This window comes from Dysidea avara, chromosome 2 (genome assembly GCF_963678975.1).
Source record: "Dysidea avara chromosome 2, odDysAvar1.4, whole genome shotgun sequence".
Taxonomy (NCBI): domain Eukaryota; kingdom Metazoa; phylum Porifera; class Demospongiae; order Dictyoceratida; family Dysideidae; genus Dysidea; species Dysidea avara.
Genome location: NC_089273.1, coordinates 44,156,411 through 44,177,564, shown reverse-complemented (window position 1 = coordinate 44,177,564; position 21,154 = coordinate 44,156,411). Strand labels below are relative to the sequence as shown.

Here is a 21,154-nt window from a genome sequence, read left to right as displayed (position 1 = left end):
TAGCTACCATGACATAAAAATGCTAGTATATTAAAATAAATTTTCCTGTAAAGATTCTTGGAAACTGATATTTCTATGAAGTGTTCATTAGTTATATGCCTGTATATAGCTAGCATGACATAAAAATGCTAGTACATTAAATAATGTCCTGTGAAGATTCTTTGAATATGCCATTTCATTGAATTATGTCCTGTGGTATCTGGTATATTATTGATGTCATAAAAATTAAATTTGTATAGCTATTTAAATAATTAAGAAAGTACACACAAATACATGTGACAAACACACACAGAAACACACATGCACACACAGATACACACTTTAAAACAAGTTGTACAATTACATGTTTATTAGCTACCAGGTTATCTGTAACTAGAGTATTATATACATTTGATGTTATCCTCTTCATTTTACAGCAACTACAGAACACTGGCTAGTAACTTGTGTATTACATCATCTACAGGTTATTATGGCACCCTTGTAAAGAACAATGACTAAAAATTGAGTATACATACATACGTAGGATTCTGTCAACAACAATGACTGACTTACACCGTCTTTATTACATGTAGTTCCCATGGATACCAGTACATCTGCTATCAGTATACACAGTAAATGTACAGGGTAGTAGACATGATGAAGCCACATAATGTAAAAAAACAAAACTGCTATCTTATAGTGAACAATCCACATACTAATTGTAATGAGATGAGCAAAACTACCCCAAAGATAATCACGGTGTAATATTTATTGTTTCTCAATGTAATCGTTTCATGAGATATCTACTAGCATTTGTATTCATTTTAAAAACAATATTGTTAGTAAATAATTTACCTCCTATTTCAAGCATGTACTATAGCTAAACAGTAATATTTATTTCATGTGAGACAATTAAGTTCACATTTATATAAGTGATGTTCCTCTATCAAGATACGTAGCTGTTTGGCATATTATGTGAATATTGTAGCAATGTCATATTTGTATATATCATCCATGAGAGTCAGCACAAAATAAGTCATCAAGTTTCATATTGTTCATACTGTAGTTATACAATATGATTCATGTCCTACGTAGTGATAGTGTTATGTGTAAACATATGAACTATATATGTATGTATGTGTATAATAAACATTAGTATTCTTGTCCGTATTTGAGTAGTGGCAAATGATTGTTATTGATTTTTTGTATCAATGAATATCACATTTTATTCTGTTACTAATAATAATTATGTCTTTATTTGTACATTTTACTTGTTCTGCAAGTTAAAATGATTTGCATATGCACACATTCACTAATCATAAGGTACAGTAGTGCTGTATACTAGGGATCATGGTAGTTTGTCTTTATTTCCCAAAATAATCATTCATGTTCACTGGTTAGGCACACCCAAGCCCTCAAAGTCACCCGAAACCCATCCAGCGTGATTATACAGAATATTTCTAATTAAACAGAATTTTCTGCTTACTGACTGACAGATTCCTTCAGCCAAGCATATCTTGACTATTGTTAATACTAACTGCTTGAACTTTTTCCTGCTTGACTTTGCATCAGCCAGATAATCCAGATTCAGCCTGTGATTTGCCTTTTCAAAAACCACAGCATGTGTCATGGACTTACCTTCGTCCTCCTTTATGTCGCATCTCTTTCTCCACTACAACATAGGTGTTGATTTGTGGTAACACATTGTGGCTTCAGTACAGCTAGTTGTCACAAGAATCGTCCGTGATTTCTGTAGTAAATGGATTGCAGAGGCACTTTTCATGCTGTTCTTTATTTGTAACGCTGCATGTATAATGGGTAGAACATACCTGAAATGAAGCGCAATGGCTGTTAACTACCCAGTAACTGATAGTCAGTGAATGCATTTAATCACAATTGGGACTGGATTGATTGCAGAGGAGCCACTTCATTTGTAATGAAGTATAGCACATAGAAAAAACCTGAAAACAAAGTAATGACAATGTCACTCTCCATGCAGTAGTTGATATTTAGTCACGGTGTGCATTAAGTTATTCTGTAGTAGTTCATGTCTGGCTGGCACCATTCTTTCTTTTGATGTAGTGCTAAATAATTATTACAGTGCAAACTAGTGTAAGGAAAATTAGAAATTTTGTATTTGAGTGAGAATCATAGAAATAAAAAGCAACAAAGCAATGGAGGTCTGCAGCTACACTACATAGTAAAATTAATATTCAATTCCTTACTTTACAGAGCATCCACTGTGCAAGTAGTCAACAGCAAAGCTTCCCACCATTTTAGATACTTTTAAAACTGAAATTGACTGTATCAGGCGAGCTCCAAAAAGGGTGGGAGGAGGGGGGCCTGGAAGGTAGGCAAGATGGTGTTCAAAAATTGAAAAGGAATGCCAAGGGATAAATTAAGCTAAGTTTAGGGGCCATTCAGGGCTCAAAACTGGCTAAAATGAAAGGTAATTCATAGCAGAGGTACTTATTCAACACCACAGAGCTGAACAGCCACATACAACCATCCCCAGGCTGACCAGAGCTCCATTAAGGCCCCCACCGCATGTACAGACCATCACTGGGCTTGGGAAAAGTAGCCAGCAAAACCAGACCACTCAAGTCTAGCTGATTTTGATTGTGGAATTAGATAGTTTATTCATGTAGTTTTGTGTCCTGGGTAAAAATTGAAATCTGCTGATATGGGCGATAAGACCAATTTTCCCAGACTGGGTCACATATGAGGCTCCACACACTGATCAAGTAGAGATTATCACAACGCGATTTCTGTTGCTTTATTGATTTGGGTGAAAGCTGGGAAACTGAGGACATCATTGGGCTGCTTCATGGCTTTTGATCTCTGCTCAAATATAAGATTTCTACATTTCCTTACACTACTCTAGTTCCCATTAGCTCATTATGCATATATCTGATATCATCATACACCATAGATGTGCAGGGTATTTTACACGATGAAGCCACAAGAAATACATAGGATGTACTGCTCTCTGCTTTGGAGTATGGAGCAAAATAATGCTATTGACTAAATGTCATGTCTCAAAATGAATGAATTAAACCCTTATTCTAAAGATAAACTTCAAGATAATCAAAAAATGTATTCACAGTAACACCTTGAGACCTTGGAGCTAGCTGTCACAGTGTGGGTATGAACTGTTCATGAAAATGTACACTAAGACGTATGGATCCTAGTCTTCAAGAACCAACAACAAAAAATGCAAACAAAAATAAGTGAAGTCATCCATTCAAAAACTATACTTAACCGTACATCCATCAAAGTAACAGTTAGCACATAAGTTGAAATCTAGAATAACCAAGAATTAAATGTCAATTCAATTAACCATGATAAGCAAAGTTTTAATATTAGACCTTTATCATTGACTGTTTTGTATTATATTCATCCTTACTGCATTCATAATTAATTCTTTTAGCTTTAATTGGCTGGTAATTTGGCCACCTTTTTTCTTTTTGCAGACTACATTAAAAAGCATTCCAATTATTAGTCAGTTAGAATTACAATTAACTAATTAGGCATTCAGCTAGGCTGAATGTAGAACATAGGAGAATAATGATGATCCAATGTTAAAACTTTGGTAATATCTGAAACTTGGTTCCATCACAATCCAAATTGTCACAGTTTTTGAATAAATTGCTAAGAGTATCACACACAATTAGTATACGACGTCGACTAGTGAGATTTTAGTTTCCTTATATGGAAACTAATCACTAATGAATTTGAATTTCGATGGCACCCAGCAGGCAGCTTAAGTTTCATGCTCCTTCGGCAGCTCATAAGCTCCTGGTAATATGTAATAGTAGTTAATTGTATACATATCAGTATCCATTCTTCACTGATCCAGATAACAACTCTGAATTTTTAGTTGCCGGCTACTTTTTATTTTTATACAATGTGTGTGAACACCATCCAAGCTATGAAGGGTAAGAGATACTGAGAATCAATAAATATCATATTAAGTGATTTCCTGGTAGACAAAAATGCTAGCAATTTATCTTATTCATCTGTGTACACATAGTACACCAATAGTAATAAAGTGCCAAATAATTGTATTGTAAATTTGTAAAGTTATAGCTATATATCACTATAACCAACACTGCATCAACCCAGATAAATTGTTTCAAATATCAAATGGGTTATCCTTAGCATCCAGTTGACAGTGAAGCACAGTATCAGGCAAAAAGCACATGTGATTTTATGTATGTGACCATCTCAGCAAAAACCTGTCTAATTGGCACAACTTCTAAATTCCCTTTTATTTTCTCAGCATTACACTGTATCTGCATTGTCCAATGAATTGTTTACCAAAGTTTCAGTCAATTATGGTGAGTAGTTTTGGAAGTACAGCATTAGAAAGTAGGGAGACCAAGGATACCAATTTATACAGTGACTATACTAAAAATAAACTACATTCATAGCCATAACTTCCGTTTGGATTAGTCTACAGAGTTGGGATTTGGCTTACAATGGATTGGCAGATCAATCAAGGTATAGCCTTTGCCCTGCAGTCCCTTGCACATAGGTGTATGAAGACGGTTTCATTGAAAAAAAACAGAGACAGTTTTGTTTACATCTACCGCATCGTAAGCAAACATACGTAACACACAAACCATGGAAAATCTATTGAGATATCTAACAAACAAAAATAACTATATACTAGCTATGAAACTAAACTACAAGCTAACGTATAACTATGCTAAAACTATAATTACAAAACTGAGAGCAGGGAAATCAGTGTCTCCATACTGCAAGGCCCAGTATATTAAAATCATTTTGGCATTGTTGGACCAAAGTGACACTGACAGTTGTTGCAGCAAGTTCTTACAGGCCACTCAAATAGAAATACCACTTCTTGCTGTGGTGTGATCAGCATTAAAGTAAAGAATGTGAAAGGCAAATTGAGACCACACACCATACGTTTCAACCACAAGGGGAATAAAGTCACACCCTGTGTCCTCTACAATGTCCCAATGTCTTTCATGCTTTGCCAACTCTCCAGCTGCAGCAACTACTCCAGCACAAGAAGGAGAGGATGGAATGCGTGAAGCCTGAGTAGTGGTATGAACTGAAATTTCAAAGTATGCAGGATGGCTGTGCTGAAAATTTGGGTGGTAAACATCACCGGGGTAGGAGTGATCATCACCTGAAACCCATTGTTCTTTAAGAACCCCAGGAAGACTCTGAGACAAAGCAGTAGTGCATCATGTCGACGGATGCGCATAGGCCCATGAGCACATTCAAGAAGATGGTCACCACAATTGTCAATAGTAGAAAGGCACATACAAAGTGGAGACGGTGGAAATAAGTAAATTGCTAACCATACGCAAAGGCTGACTACAAACTCTCTACAGGGATGAGGGATACTTGAGGAATAGCCTTAAGCCAACCACTACTATTTCCAGATAAGTGTTACAAAGCTGTAAGATGAGCTTGTTGTCGGATACTCGATGAAGCAAAGTTTAAATTTCATTTTTCTCAAAACGCATGTTTGTGTGAACTAGACAGGATTTCACTGAGACAGTTACATATATGTGTGTGTTGTACTGTAACATCAATGGGTACCTTGTGTAAACTGGGAAAGCAAATGCCAACTGTCCATGTCTATCATAGTAGATGAAGGTCCGGCAGGTGGGACTTAGGTGCCCACACCTTCACTTGCAAAACATGGTATAGCCTCCTTTGGCTTAGATACTAGTCCTGTCCTCTGCACTGACTCAGTAGTGCACAGGTGTTCCAGTGTTCAATGGCGGATCAAAGATGCCCCAAATGCTGTGGAGGAACTGTGATTCTTTTGATTGAAATATTATACCTTGTTAGGACTAAAGTTTATACAACTCATCAAACATATGCATATTATTACATGCAACCTCACCTGAAACCAAAGTCAAACTACCAAAGCAACTAATCAAATCATCACCCAGTACCGTCGTACATACCAAACACCTCTAAAATTAATTATCGAGTTGTTGGGGTTTACCGTACGCAAGGAAATTTTGACGTAAGAAAAATTTGACGAATTCAGGCTGATTACAAACAGGACGAGGGATACTTGAGGAATAATAGCCTTAAGCCACCCACTACTAGTTCCAGATAAATGTGACAAAGTTGTAAGATTAGCTCGTTGTCGGATACTTGATGAAGCAAAGTTTAAATTTCATTTTTCTCAAAATGCATATTTGTGTGAACTAGACAGGTTTTCATTGAGACAGTTACATATATGTGTGTGTGTACTGTAAGATCAATGGGTACCTTGTGTAAACTGGGGAAGTAAATTCCAACTGTCCATGTCTATCATAGTGGATGAAGGTGCGGCAGGTGGGACTTAGGTGCCCACACCTTCACTTGTGAAATATGGTACAGCCTCCTTTGGTTTACTAGCCCTGTTCTCTGCACTGACTCAGTAGTGCACAGATGTTCCAGTGTTCAATGGCGGGTCAAAGATGCCCCGATGCTGTGGAGGAACTGTGATTCTTTTCATTGAAATATTAACCTTGTCAGGCCTAAAGTTTATACAACTCATCAAACATATGCATATTATTGCATGCAACCTCACCTGAAACCAAAGTCAAACTACCAAAGCAACTATCAAATCGTCACCCAATACCTTCGTACGTATCAAGCGCCTCTAAAAGTAATTATCGAGTTGCTGGCATTTAAGAAATTTATAGCCTTTTGAATAGCTTGTAAGACTTCGCAACCATCTGCATAGGCCAAACAGGTAAATTTCAACAGTAAGACACTACTATTTGCTGCTTTAAACTTAACAACTCTCCCCAACCATCTACAACTTAGTCTGTTTGTGCCCCTCCCCTTTCCAGTTCCTGGATCCGCCCCTGGTATTAATCCACTGAGCAAGCGTGGCCGCATCCAAACTGCAGCCAAAGGCTTTGCTTTGTTTGTGCATGTGTGGATTATAGTACAGCTGACCTTATAACATAGCTGATGCAGTGTATATCAGTAAACAAGTGGCATTCCACACCGGTCTCCTTGTGTCATACTATTTTCTGCCTTCTGGAGACACAATTCTGCAGAAATGTCAAGGCCCCATACATTGGCCGTTGGAGAACATTGGAATGATTTTAGATTATGCATTGTAGATATGTTCATGAGTGTGAAGTATAGCATGCAACACTGCATATGTACACTATTAATTGTCACAACATCACATAGCAGAGTTGTAGCCATTATTATATACATTAACTTGTTTAGCTAGCATAACATAAAAAATGCTAAAACATTAAAATAATGTCCTGTAAAGATTCTTTCAAACTGATATTTCTATGAAGTGTTCATTAGCTAACTTTATCCTGTGGTAGTTATTACACATTATTAATTTTGATTACCTAGCATGCCATGCTAGTACATTAAAGTAATGTTCCTGTAAAGATTCTTGAATATGAACTGGCCTTGTATCAAGTTGATATGTGACTGGCCCTGTGAAAACAGGGTATGTGGGCATAAACTACACCCCGTCACTTTACAGGTCATATCTCAGTACTGGAATAGAATATTTGCATTCTGTAACTTGTGAACAACAATGACTGATCATGATATAATTATTATGATACTGTCAACTTTAGTTGCTGTTTAATGTTCACCAATTAATGATCATTATAAATAAGTAGCATTGCCAGGCTCTTTATCTGGACAAAATTAAGTTTACAGTGTATGTATATAGAGATTTGCAAAATGCTTGTCTGTTACTAAAGTGACAGCAATTGACTACTTTGTGTTTGTATTTGTACCATCAATAAAATTGATATCACAGGATCCTATGATTTCATTGATATTTAGCATCTAGTGACAATAGCCTCAGTGTATTTAGTAGACAACCTACTACACTTAGTGGATATACTCCATAGCTACACAATGCAACATGAAGTGTGAGGTAGTGACTGTATACTATAAGTACTGTATTGTAGTTTTAGACTGTAGTGGAAATGTTATGGAGAGGTATTGTATGTTATTAGTGACTGTTGATGTTATACTGTAGTGATTGTTATATTGCTAGTTCTGAGAAATGTCAATGGACTGTGAATTAATAATGTTCAAGTGCTATCATCCATGTAACTACCTTACCGCAAAGTTGTTTACAACATTTCAACAATTTATTGGTGTGATAATAACACTGGTGACCCACTTCTTCTTGGCTGCCTCAACCTACGAAAACAAATTAGCTACATGACATATTTATGCTTGTGAATATTTTCTACTAAGAAATATTGTTTGCCGCCTTGGCAATAAGTTTTTGACAGTATTTGTGACTGGATCTACGAAAACCGTTCTTATCGCCCAAGACAGGAAGTTTGATTTTTTCACACAAACACAAAGCTTAATGAATGCACTATCAAGTTTCACTGCCACAGTCGACCAGAGTAAAGTGGTCTGCTTTTGCTGGCTGCTTTTCTAGAGCACAGTGGCGAGCCGTACGAGTGGTCTGGGGTCTTGATGGAGCCCTGGCCAACCAGGAGATGGCTGTGTGTGGCTGTACAGCTCTGTGGTGTTGGACAATGACCTGTGCTGTAAATTTCCTTTCATTTTAGCCAGTTCTGAGCCCTGAATGGCGTATAACTTGGCCTAATTCATCCCAGCACGTCTCTTTTCAATTTTTGAACACCATCTTGCCCGCCTTCCAGGGCTCCCGCCTCCCACCCTTCTGGAGCTCGCCTGCTACAGACAACCTCGGTTTAAAAACTATGTAAAATGGCGGGAAACTTAGCTGTTGACTACTTCTTCAGTGGATGATCAGGAAGGTAAGAAATTGTTGTGAAACGTGTGGAAATTTAGTATGCGTAGCTACCACCATTGGCCAGCTACAACACACAGAATATTTAAAACCGACGTTTCTCGATACTTTTAAATGGGCGATAAGACCGGTTTTCCCAGAGACAGTCACATTTACACAAGTCAGAATAGGAAAGCTTATGCTATTATAAATGAATGGCCCTCCAATTTTGCCAGCAAAATTTTGAGGCATGATAGGCTATCAAAAGCATCAAGCCGTATGCCAGCAAAATAGGATGATTTTCAAGACTTTAAATAAAATAATGTACACACCAAAATTACTGCAAATCACGAACACACTACACCTGCTTTACATACCAAAAAATGTGCAATGTTATTTTTCATTGTTTTTTGGCTGATTATACTCACACTCCGTGGAAATATATCAAGATACTCTAATAGAGCTATCACTTACTGTAATACAACAGTCAGGAAAGGCTGATATATTTTAATTAAACAGCCAACTTTAGAGCATAATCTTGATTTCAAGAATATAATTTTGAGCATAATAGGATGGATTGAGCACTGCTTAAAAAGCACAATAGGCTATTTTCAAAGTATAATTGGCTCACACCCAATGATCTGCCAAGATTCCACTCTGCCAGAATTAGTTTGTGCACTGAGGTTGAGGCAAATCTAGCTGGTTACAGGCATCCACTACAATAGCTACATGCTCATCATACAACAGGTGTAATGTAATATAATTTTACTTTGATTAATTTCTTTGCTTATGCTCTGTGTCTATAAAATTATGTCCTGGCTGGTCAGAGCAAGACAGTGAAGTCTTTTTAAGCAAGGGTCTTCTACTATTTAATGTGAACAGTTTAAAATGTGCATATCAACATAATACAGTGGTACCATAATGGATACAAGGCATGTAGTTACAATAATTAATATGACCCTGCTTCAGTCAGTGTGTCATTGTACTGGATATAATCTGGGATGAGAATGCTATTGTACAACAAATGAATAAAGTTAATTTTTAAATTTTAGAAGGGATGTATAGTTGAACTAAAAAGCAATGAAATAAGAGATCCTGTTGATAGATAGTAGGTCTATAAAAGACAGCAAGTTAATATACGTAACTAATTTATGAAAATCTATAGCTATTTTGGGCATATCATTTAAAATGACACCATCATGGACTGGCTACACTATCTGGCTAGTGTAACACTAACTTTTCCCTGACTTGATCTTGCCAGCTGTGACAGACTTCTACAGCAGATACAAATAGACAAAAACACCTATTAATGAGTACTCTTGTTCTTGTAATATCCTGGAAACCTCAGTTTATGTAATGTCAACTGTTCTTCAAAGTTCCACATTGTTCAACTGCTGTTTAAAGTCTCATGTCATTGCTTTATAACAGAATTTACAGTGAAAATTGTTATACTATATGTCTATGCTACTATATTGGATTAGCTTTGTTTCACATAATTATTGTGATCGTACATCAGCTTGATAATAGTAATTGATATCAGCTATCACAATAATTACAGAAATTCTACTAAAGGCCATTAATGTCTTCATCTTCAAGGAAACTTTTACCCACATTGCTGTCTAAAATATGAATGCCTGTATCTATGCAATACCAGAAATTAGAGGTCATTGGCCTACTGCTTAAAAATGAAATTGACATACAGTGTTGGATTGGAAATACATCTCAAATAGTGCTATACAATGTCCATTTTGTAGTGAAGGTAATGAAATATGCATAAATAGAGGATTAATGACCCATTTGGTAGGATCATAGATAATATATACCTTACCAATGGCGGATCCAGGATGGGGCATTTGGGGCAAATGCCCCCCCCCCCCCTCACCTTGTGAAGAAGCTAGCCATAGCTACTTCTGAATAAAATACTGAACTCTATCAGGCCAAGATCAGTTTTGCTATAAAACTTGTGAAAATATGCACATTTTAGTAGAATTTCACCTGAAATCAAAGCAAACCAGCTAAATTAGTTGTGAAATTGTTACCCAGCCCCTTCGTGCGTACTAAGCGCCTCTAAAATAATTATCAGTGCTGTTGTTTAAGACATTCGAAGCCTTTTGAACAGCTTTTACGACTCCACAACCATCTGCAAAGGCCAAAATGACAAAATTCAACGGTGAGACACTATAAAGAGGTGATTGTTTGGTGCTTCAAAAATGTAGCAACTAACAAGAGAATCTGGCTTTCCCCAACCACCTACAACTTAGCATTACTTATACTTAATTAATTTACTTACTTATTTACTTACATTCTAATTTAATTTGTAACTAATCATTGTACTATGCTCATGCATATGAGTCTTACAATTATAAAATATAATAATAGCCTATTTGTGCCCCTCCCCTTGCCAGCTCCTGAATCCGCCTCTGCTTACCATAGATAATATATACCATAAGGTATATATTATCTATGGTAGTAGGATTGACGTCCTTTTCTACATGTTCTGCATGTGGCAATACTGACTATGGTTCAGTAGGCACAAATGTTTAACATAGCTACTGTACAATACACTCACTCACTGGCCCTACGAAGTAAGTTGAATCTGTTAGTTTTCAACTCATCATTAAGATGTAGGTTAAATCAATGCTAAATACAGCCATTTTCTTGTGGTTCTAGGTCGTCCATAAACGCGCCCAATTAGAAAGTGCTTCTTTGACGTATTGACTACGTCATTCGTCATTAATAGGCAAATCCAGCACTGACCTTAATTAGAAAGCTCAATCCAACTAATAATAGGTGTTCTGTTATCCCCTACAAGTAAACTTCGAAAGTAGTAGCTAGCTGAAACTGGCATCAAATGAGATAGTCTACTTTTCAAGGTATAAATCACATAGTCTACATCAAGCTAGAAAATGCTTGTAATAAAATTAGCAGATTATGATGGGTGTTGTTTAATACTAAGAGGTTTTGAGCACATACACAGTGTAAAACCTAGAGAATGCGTTTAGTTGTTCTTCTAGCTTGTTTTCCATAGAGACGTGTGGGTGGAAGTGAGTGCCATTAGGGCAGGAGAAAAACTTAAAAAAAAGTTTAGAGATCTAGGGGGGTCTGGAGTATGCCCCCACAGGAAATGTTTTGAGAATTCACCCATTTGAGTTCAAATCTGGTGTAAATTTGGAGCAAAAATTGCTTGAATAGTTACACTAGCAGTGGCGTAGCTACCATTGAGGCAACCGAGGCAGCTGCCTCAGTAAAAATGCTTTACAACAGGCTGAGTAGGCCTGAGTTTTGGCACCCCAGATTTTCTACTCAAACGTTACTAGACAGCATTACTGTACCTCAGTAGCTGAAAAGTGGTCCAGCACTATGCAAGGCACCATGCCACCATAGACTCCATCCCTGCTTAGTACTACAGCCATAGATTCTATTTTGAATTTGTAAAAGATCGAGATACTCTAATAGAGCAGTCATCGTAATATATTCTAATAGAGCATTCAATGCAGATTATTGCCACTGTTCTAATTACACTGCTCGATCATTTACATTTATGTTAATTGTCTTTATATTGCTTTTCAAAAGTTCCAATGAGTCAACTGCATGGCATTACATTGAGCTAACTGATCATGCATATCATACATTAGCAGTTACAATTAAAAAATAGTCTCCACATGCCATTTCAAAGCACATATTTTTTAAATTTTCCTTGAGGAAGCATTCCCCCAGACTCCCTATAGCTTGACATGCTTAGTACATGCAGTTGAGCATCACATGAAAGAGACAATTATCTCTGACTTAAATATCACATCAGATCAATAAAAAGTAGTATGCATGACTATGACCTCCAGTTGCAGTCCATGGATGGCCTGACCGTTCAAATTATCTTCGGAATAAGTTGTGTTGCGTGCAATTAAACTAGTCTAATAATTGAAGCATGGTATATCTTAGCATTAACTATGCTGGAGCATTACTTGTGGCATGTAGAAAAATGCTCAGAGTCTTCTGAAACAGTTTCCTCTACCCAACGAGATAGTCAACCTGCAAATGCTGTACCACCCATGCTTGAAAGCATTTGTGAATCAGTTGTGTCATGAGCAATTTGATCGACAATGTATTAACTTTGACTCGGTAAATTTTTTTGTTCCTGGCTACGCCACTGCACTAGCAATAACAAGAAAGAATAATTACTAAAGTAAGATGTGATAGACCAGCTTCCTCCAGGACAAGACACTTCACACTGCATACTCGTTGTGATACATTACTAAATTATAGTTCAATTAACTTAGAAATACAAAAACATCTACAATAACACGCATACATGCATGCACACTGTAAACAGTTAGTCTCTCCATCAATTTAGTCAGTGGCTTGTGGCTTCCTGATGACTGGTTTGTATAGACAAGCTGCAGGCTATAAAGGAACATGTACTTGTAAATGATGAAAGAAATACAGAAACAAAGAAACAAAGAAACAAAATAAACAGTTTATATGTCTCACAGAATGCTTCTCAACTAAGAAAGTTAAACCACATCAAACAGTTGTTTCAAGTATCCCTTTGATGTGGTTACCACTCTAATTGATGTTAAAAGCATCACATTCAATAGTGATTGTATTATAAGAATGTTTTACGCAGGTGGTCTAAACTAATGCACACGACCAAAAAATGTACTGAATGTCTGATAACAGAATGTACATTGTGTCCAATGTATGTGTCTAATGTGTCCAATGTCTAAGTACATTGTGTTCATTGTGTCCAAGGTCACACATGAACACTCCCCATCAATACAACCTGTAATCACCCATATAGTAGTGCCTTGAGAAAGTAGCAGCAGCCTTCCTAGAATCCAGGTTCCCTTGGGAGATGGTGTGATCTCATGTGATGTCATTTCAGTGTGATCTGATCTTTGGGATGCATGAACAAGTTTAAATTAATACCACCATAATATAGCTAAACTATCTGGCTAACAATTTTCACACTAACTGTGTCTTATTCTGCCTTCTGGAGATGGACTTCTGTAGGTATGTCAAGGCCAATACATAACTATGATAGCTTTAGAGGGCCCGAGCCGATGATGTCTTTGCAGATCATGAGTGTGAAGTGTAGCACACAAAGCTGTGTACATATTTAATTGCCACAACATGCCATTACCAATATTTGTGACTGCTACTCACTAAATAATAACAAAGCTCTGTACGTTATTACACTGGATGATAGAAACATTTTAATTATGAATCTTCTCCTTCCTGTACATAATTAACTATAATTTTTATGGTTTCAATTTTGGTTTAATGAATATGAAAACATCAAGGGGATTTATTGTGGTTTGGTGATGTTACAGTATTAAGGACTATCATTTATCAGGTTTCTATGAGTATAAAAATAATCCAACTTTGACACTAGCAGATTGTGCTGTGATATGCTGTGTGAAAATACAATATGCTATCTACATTAAAAGTAATATTTCTTTTGCTATTTTGGATTTGGAATGTTGAAGGGGTCAAAAGAGTAATGCCTGACAAAGATGTTTCTACTAACTTTACTAGTGATACAAAGGTTACCAGTGATTCAGGTAGTGAAAGTGATCAGGATGAACTTCCATGTTGTACAATTGGAGATGATGTTTTCTACTCACTTGTTGATGCTCTTGCCAAAGCCACTAGTAATGACATCATCAACATTACAAGTCATGTTATTGTGTTATCTTCAATAGTTACAATAGAAGGTCTTGATAACTTCACTATTATTGGACACATCAATTCTACCACTATACAGTGCAATGATATTGGAGCAGTGAAGTTTGTTGATTGTAATAATGTGACCATGGAAGGTATCAACTGGGAGAGGTGTGGTTCTAAGAATAAACCAGCAATTGGAGTTTACAATTCATCTGGTGTTGCATTTGAGAATTGTTTATTTATTTACTCAAAAGGACAGGCTGTTGTGTTGTCAAATATTTCAGGAATTGCGTACATCAAAAATTGTAACTTTGCACATAACAATGAACACAGAAGTCAAGGAGCTGCCATATACTACTTGTCTTCAACTGCTCAGTCAATGATACTAACTGACAACAACAGGTTTGAATCTAATGGACCAGCTAACAGTATTGTTTACATTGGTACTTTAAATAACAAATATCCAAGTCACAATTATTTACAAAATTCTATAATTGTCAACAACTGTGGAGTACCAATTTACATATCCCATACTACTCTACATCTTAATGGTAGTGTATTGTTCAAAGGAAATGAAGCTGATAATGGTGGTGGAATTTATAGCACCAGTTCTACTGTTACATTTGATAACAATTCTAATGTGAGTTTCTCTTTTAATTCAGCTGCAACTTCTGGTGGAGCTATTTACCAAATTAATTCACAAGTTTTATTTAGTGGAAATTCTAATGTAACATTTACAAACAACTCAGCAGCAAATGGTTATGGTGGAGTTTTTTATTCTAACACAACATCATTTATCTCATTTACTGATCATGTCACTGTAGTATTCATCAATAACTTTGCTTCTGTTAGTGCAGGAGGTATCTATTCTAGTGGACATTCCAACATCTCATTTGATGGCAACTCAAGAGTAAACTTCAATAACAACAGTGCTGAACAATTTGGAGGAGCCATGACATTATTTGGTAATGCTTCAGTCTCATTTGGAGGTAGCTCAATTATAACATTTACTAAAAACAGAGCTAGAGTACATGGAGGAGCTATGTACTGTTATGGTAATAGCATTATATCATCACATGAAAGCTCAACAGTGAAATTTTACAATAATAGAGTAGCAGATCATGGAGGAGCTATACAGATTTTTGATTATTCACATGTTACATTTCATGGAAATTCATTTGCAATATTTACAAACAACACTGCCAGGTATGGAGGAGCTGTCTATGCTTATACTAACAGTACAGTATCATTTGATGATTTCTCAATAACAACATTTATTGAAAACACTGCTAATAGAAATGGAGGTGCTTTGGTTGTGTTTAGTAATTCAAATATGTCAATTGTGGGAAACTCAACAATCACATTCAAAAAGAATAAAGCCACAAGTGAAGGAGGAGCTGTCCATTGTAACATCCTTTGTAACATCTTAATTAATGATAACTCAAATGTAACATTCAGTGACAACAGTGCAGTAAAAGGAGGAGTTGTGGACATTTGGGTTAATTCTAAACTATCAATCAGAGGTAGATCACTAGTGACATTTACTAACAATACTGCTACTGATGGAGGAGCTGTGTTCTGTACTACAAATAGTATCATATCATTTCATGGAAACTCAACAGTGAAATTTTATAATAATAGAGCAGTAAACTATGGAGGAGCTATCCATGCTGCTACTAACAGTAGAGTATCATTTGAAGATTTCACAACAATAACATTTACTGAAAACACTGCTTTAAGGTATGGTGGAGCAATATCTTTTGATAATTCTATAATGAGAACTAAAGGAAAATCAAATTTGACAATAATTGAAAACAGTGCCATATATGGTGGAGCTATACATACTAGTAAATCATCGTCCATCACATTTGAAGATGACTCTGTAGTTATACTTGCTTACAATACAGCTACAGAAAATGGTGGTGCCTTACACCTTAATGACAACTTCTCAATAGTATTGAATATTAGGTCAAATATCACATTTGATGGTAACATTGCTGATCGATATGGTGGAGCTATATATGCTGAACTGTCACAGGAGGTTAATAGCATCATGAATTTTAATACAATAGAAATATATCTCCACAACAACACGGCTCCCTTTGGCAACAATATCTATGTACATGTGCCATCATCATGTGATGATCAGTGTCTAAATAACAGTATAATAGTAGGTAGTGGACAAAGACAGTTTGTTGACTACATCTCTACTTCTCCAAATAAACTAGTATTTTTTGAACCAGCTATGTGTATTGATAATGATGATCACACAAATTGTGAGACTTATATTGTAAGGAATATAATGCTTGGTCAGAAAATTGCAGTCAATGGCTGTGTCTGGGACTATTACAACAAACAAGCTGCTGCAACACAGTTTTCAGTGAGCAGTTCTGATAAAGCTCACCATATTGCTGGCTCAGAGTATGTACTAATTTCATGTGATGTACTGCAAAGACTTAGTTTAACAGGAGACAAAGTTACAGAAGCAGAAAACATTCCAATGAATTTTACTTCACACTCAGGTAGTCAGTCAGACCTGAAAACAATTTTCGAACAACTAATAGTCGAATTATCACCATGTCACCCTGGTTTCCACTATGATAATACAACACAAAGGTGCATATGCTACAGTGATAATGACATTGTATCTTGTATTGATAGCACATCAACCATCAAGGAAGGTTATTGGTTTGGTGTGGTTGATGGTAGAACTACAGTGACCATTTGTCCTAATAGTTATTGTAACTTTAGTTGTTGTAAAACTACCAATGAATTTTACCAACTTTCACCAATAAGAATAAATCAGTGTCTTTCAAACAGATCTGGTACTGCTTGTGGTAGTTGTGAAGAAGGCTACACTCTATCATTTGATTCTGTAGATTGTGTAAGTGTTAAAAAGTGTACAACAGGGCAGACATCACTGGTAGTCACATTATCAATGATATACTGGATAGTCATAGTTATACTTGTGTTTATTATGACATACTATCATGCTGGGATTGGATACTTGTATGCTATTACATACTATTACAGTGTGTTGGATATTTTACTAGGTGAACGTTTATACATCTCAGCAGGATTGTTTACAACTGTAAGCATCATGTCCAGTATAGCAAAGATTACTCCACAATTTCTAGGACAACTTTGCTTTGTGAAAAATCTAAGTGGAATTGACCAACAATTTATTCATTATGCACATCCACTAGCTGTCACCATCATTGTAGGAATAATCTGTTTGTTAGCAAGGCTATCTTACAGGATTTCAACATTTGTGAGCAGGGGCATTATCCATGTTATATGCTATCTTCTCTTATTGTCATACACTTCTGTGGCCACAACTTCATTACTGCTGTTGAGATCACTGACATTTCATAATGTGGATAAGGTTTACTCTTACCTGTCACCTGACATAGAGTATTTTCAAGGTCGTCATCTACCATATGGTATCATAGCAATATTGTGTACACTAGTGATTGTGATTGGTCTACCACTTCTACTCCTTCTTGAGCCTTTCCTGAATTGCAAAATCAACTTTACAAGAATAAAGCCATTGCTTGATCAGTTTCAAGGATGTTACAAAGACAAGTATCGTAGTTTTGCGGGCTATTACATGACATGTCGACTGGTAATTATCCTGATAATCATTGTTAATTCGTCCAATGATAACACCACCCAGTATCTGTTGATCATTGTTAATGTCATACTGGCCTTAATACACGTAACCCTTATACCATACTCAAGAACAATTCTTAACATGTTTGATGGCTTGATCTTACAATTGTTAATTGTGGTTTCAATGATACCACTTATTGACAGTTTTGATCCAGATTTGTTGTTAGCATTTACTATCATTCTAGTTATACTACCACTAGTAGCTTTTATGATGATGGAAATTTACCTTTATAAAAGTAAAATCAAGAAAATCACTGAATATTTCGTATCTCCTAAACAAGATAATACCAATGACAACGATGAAATACCGATGAGAGAATTTGTTGATACTGTTATTGACGATAACAGCAGGAGGAATGCTTACATATGTGAAATGTAAGTAGCCAATAGGTATTGACACACCATAGGTGGTATTGCCAATATAAAATTAATTATATGAGATCAGGCTACCAAAATATAAGGCTGACTGGCAATATGGTACACAATTTACAACCACCATGTGGCACAACATATCTCACAAATAAAAGAATTAACCCTTGACAGTTTTTACAGGTGTGTCATAGAAAAGTAGGTATAAACATGAGGCTGAAAAAAGTAGGCAGTCTGATCACATTATACTAAAAATAGGTTCTCATTTGTGTTCTTTAAAATTCACTGTAGCAAGGAGTCAGATGTTGATGATGAATTTACTCACTATCGTAATTCCTTCATTGAATTGATGAATGAGATTGAAGATTGATTGTTTACAAACTATAACTGCAGTGTTTAATCACACATACTAATACATTCTATTATACCTACACCTTGTCATGTTTATGCTTAGTAATTTTGTAGTGTATTAGCTAACACATAATTATTTTGCAGTATTATACTCTTGACAAAGTCAAACTTAGGCTTTAATATTACAGCATTGCATCAAACTGGTTTTGTGTTCATTATAGAAAGTATCTATTGCTTTGTTGCAGTTTAGTGCTGTACTATACATAAATTAATGAGCACATAACACTATTATATTTGCATTTGCACACAACTCATATTACATGCACACTTTGACTTTTTTAGTATATATAGTCATCTACGACAATAACTGAATACTAATCAAGAGTATGACCACACTGGATATGATATATATTATGATAATCTCAAATCTTGTATCATTAATCATACAGGCTATAATGGCACTTCTTCTATTACCATGTCTTTACACCAGACTAATTTAATAATAATAATAATCAACGACTTTCAAAATCTAGTGATACTGAGTAATAGTCTTGTTGAAAGCACCATAATGGAATTTTGTACTGACCAAGCAAATGGTACATTAGATTGCAAATGCAATGGAACCTAAGAGTTATCCAAACTTTGAAAATGATTGTTCTATTAGAGTGATGACTGTTCTATTACAGTAATTAAAAGTTAGTTTAAATTTTTTTGTTACGAAAGTGCTACATTATATTAAATCTAATCCAGACAGCCCAGCTGTAAAATGGTGTGAACCGCAAAAAGCTATGGTGAAAAATGAGGTGAAATCCAAGGTGATTGCCAAGAAATGGCTGTGACTGTAGGTAAATGGGCAAAAAATTTAATAACGACAATTCAGGTGAATTTGTGCAGCCTGCTCCAAGTTTCACTAGGATTTGGCAACAATTTCACCTAAATTGTCATTATTGAAATTTTTGCCATTTACCTACCTTTACAGCCATTTCCTGTCTGCCAACTTGGATTTCACATCCTTCTTTTTCCATGGCTTTTTGGGGATCACCCTGATTTTTTACAGCACTCCCTACTGTACTTGGTGACTTGTTTGTAGATAAACTTTCTACACGGTGAATTGTCTGTGGTTCAGCTCTCTAGAGGGTGATTTGTTTGTAGTTGAATTCTTTACAGGGTGATTTGTTTGTTGCTGAACTCTCGAGGCTCCACAGGTTATAGTGACCTGTTTATAGCTGAGTTCTACAGGTGACTTTTTTCTAGCTGTTTTCACTACAAAATGGCTTGTTTGTTCACATGGTGATTTGTTTGTAGCTGAACTTTCCACAGGTTGATTTGTACTTAAGTAGCTGAACTCTCTACTAGGTAACTTTTTTTTAGCTGAGCCCTACAGGTGACTTATTTCTAGCTGATCTCACTACAGGATGGCTTGTTTGTAGCTGAACGAACAAACTCTCTAGTAGGTGACTTGTTTGTATATAGATAAATCCTCTACAGGGTGATTTGTCTGTAGCTGATCTCTAGAGGGCGATTTGTTTTTAGTGAATGGTGACTTGTTTGTAGCTGAACTCTCTACAGGGTAATTTGTTTGTAGCTGAACTGAATGAATTTGAATGTGCTGAACAAATTTGTGACCGGATTTTGCAAAATCGGTCTCAATGTTACATTTTATATACAACTCAAATAATTATGATCAAAATGAGGAATTCCAAATTACCAATCAGCTTTACAATAATTAGAATCAATAGTCAGTATACCTTGAATAACAACAAACTCAGTGAAACATTTTAACAGGTGCACAAATGCTTTATTTGTGAGACAGCTAGCAAAGTATAGATTTTGATGTATTTCACATGTGACATTAAAACTGATTTTCCAAAATCAGGTTACGTTTGTTTGTAGCGGAACTTTCTAGAAGGTGGTTTGTTTTTTGTGGCTGAACTATATATCCATTATGGGTGATTTGCTTGTAGCTGAACTCTTCACAGGGTGATTTGTTTTGTTACTGAACTCTCTACTTACTTGTACTTACAAAACAATAAATAATTGAATCAATCAGTAAACAATTTTAATGAGATTTTGTAAGGTCATGTATTGCTATGAAAAGCTGTACACTGTATTCATATGTTGGGAGTTTAATGATGATTGAGGCTGAATTGGAGTGCTGTGAACTAGTAGTCTTACATATGTCAATATGCATATAACTTTGAACTGGTGGATATTTCAAACTATGGAGCTTAATTCCATTAAAATAAATTGATACTCTGTAATAGAGCAGTCAGTGGAATCTGAAAACTACAACAGAGCAGTGTACATAGCACCTTAGATCAATACTCTCTAATAGAACAGTCACTTTGTAGCATTCACTGATTAAAATGTTTCAAG

At 35.9% G+C, this 21,154-nt stretch overlaps 1 protein-coding gene and 1 long non-coding RNA gene across 4 annotated transcripts; one reads left to right on the top strand and one right to left on the bottom strand.

The window, feature by feature from the left end:
• Window positions 1-225: 225 nt before the first annotated feature.
• On the bottom strand, window positions 226-8,248 carry LOC136247439 (uncharacterized). 3 transcript variants are annotated; one of them, XR_010697543.1, is made up of 5 exons: window positions 6,548-8,248; window positions 6,244-6,494; window positions 5,557-5,763; window positions 1,466-3,908; window positions 226-1,066 (listed from the first exon to the last, which is right to left on the bottom strand). It is a non-coding gene; the product is annotated as an uncharacterized lncRNA (long non-coding RNA). The 3 variants fall into 3 exon arrangements; XR_010697544.1 differs by having other exon boundaries at window positions 226-1,571; window positions 1,618-3,908; XR_010697542.1 differs by having other exon boundaries at window positions 226-3,908; window positions 6,548-7,222.
• Window positions 8,249-14,135: 5,887 nt separating this feature from the next.
• LOC136247438 (uncharacterized) lies at window positions 14,136-19,134 on the top strand. Its single transcript, XM_066039158.1, has 2 exons — window positions 14,136-18,433; window positions 18,719-19,134. Exons 1-2 carry the CDS (start codon window positions 14,148-14,150, stop codon window positions 18,795-18,797), a joined length of 4,365 nt encoding a protein of 1,454 aa, XP_065895230.1. The 5' UTR covers window positions 14,136-14,147; the 3' UTR covers window positions 18,798-19,134.
• The last annotated feature ends 2,020 nt before the right edge of the window (window positions 19,135-21,154 follow it).

Bases quoted from the DNA above. Each gene is read 5' to 3' on its own strand.
- LOC136247438 (XM_066039158.1), top strand. From the start codon at position 14,148: ATGCTATCTACATTAAAAGTAATATTTCTTTTGCTATTTTGGATTTGG. The intron at 18,434-18,718 runs GTAAGTAGCCAA...AATTCACTGTAG, and splicing joins AATGCTTACATATGTGAAAT to CAAGGAGTCAGATGTTGATG.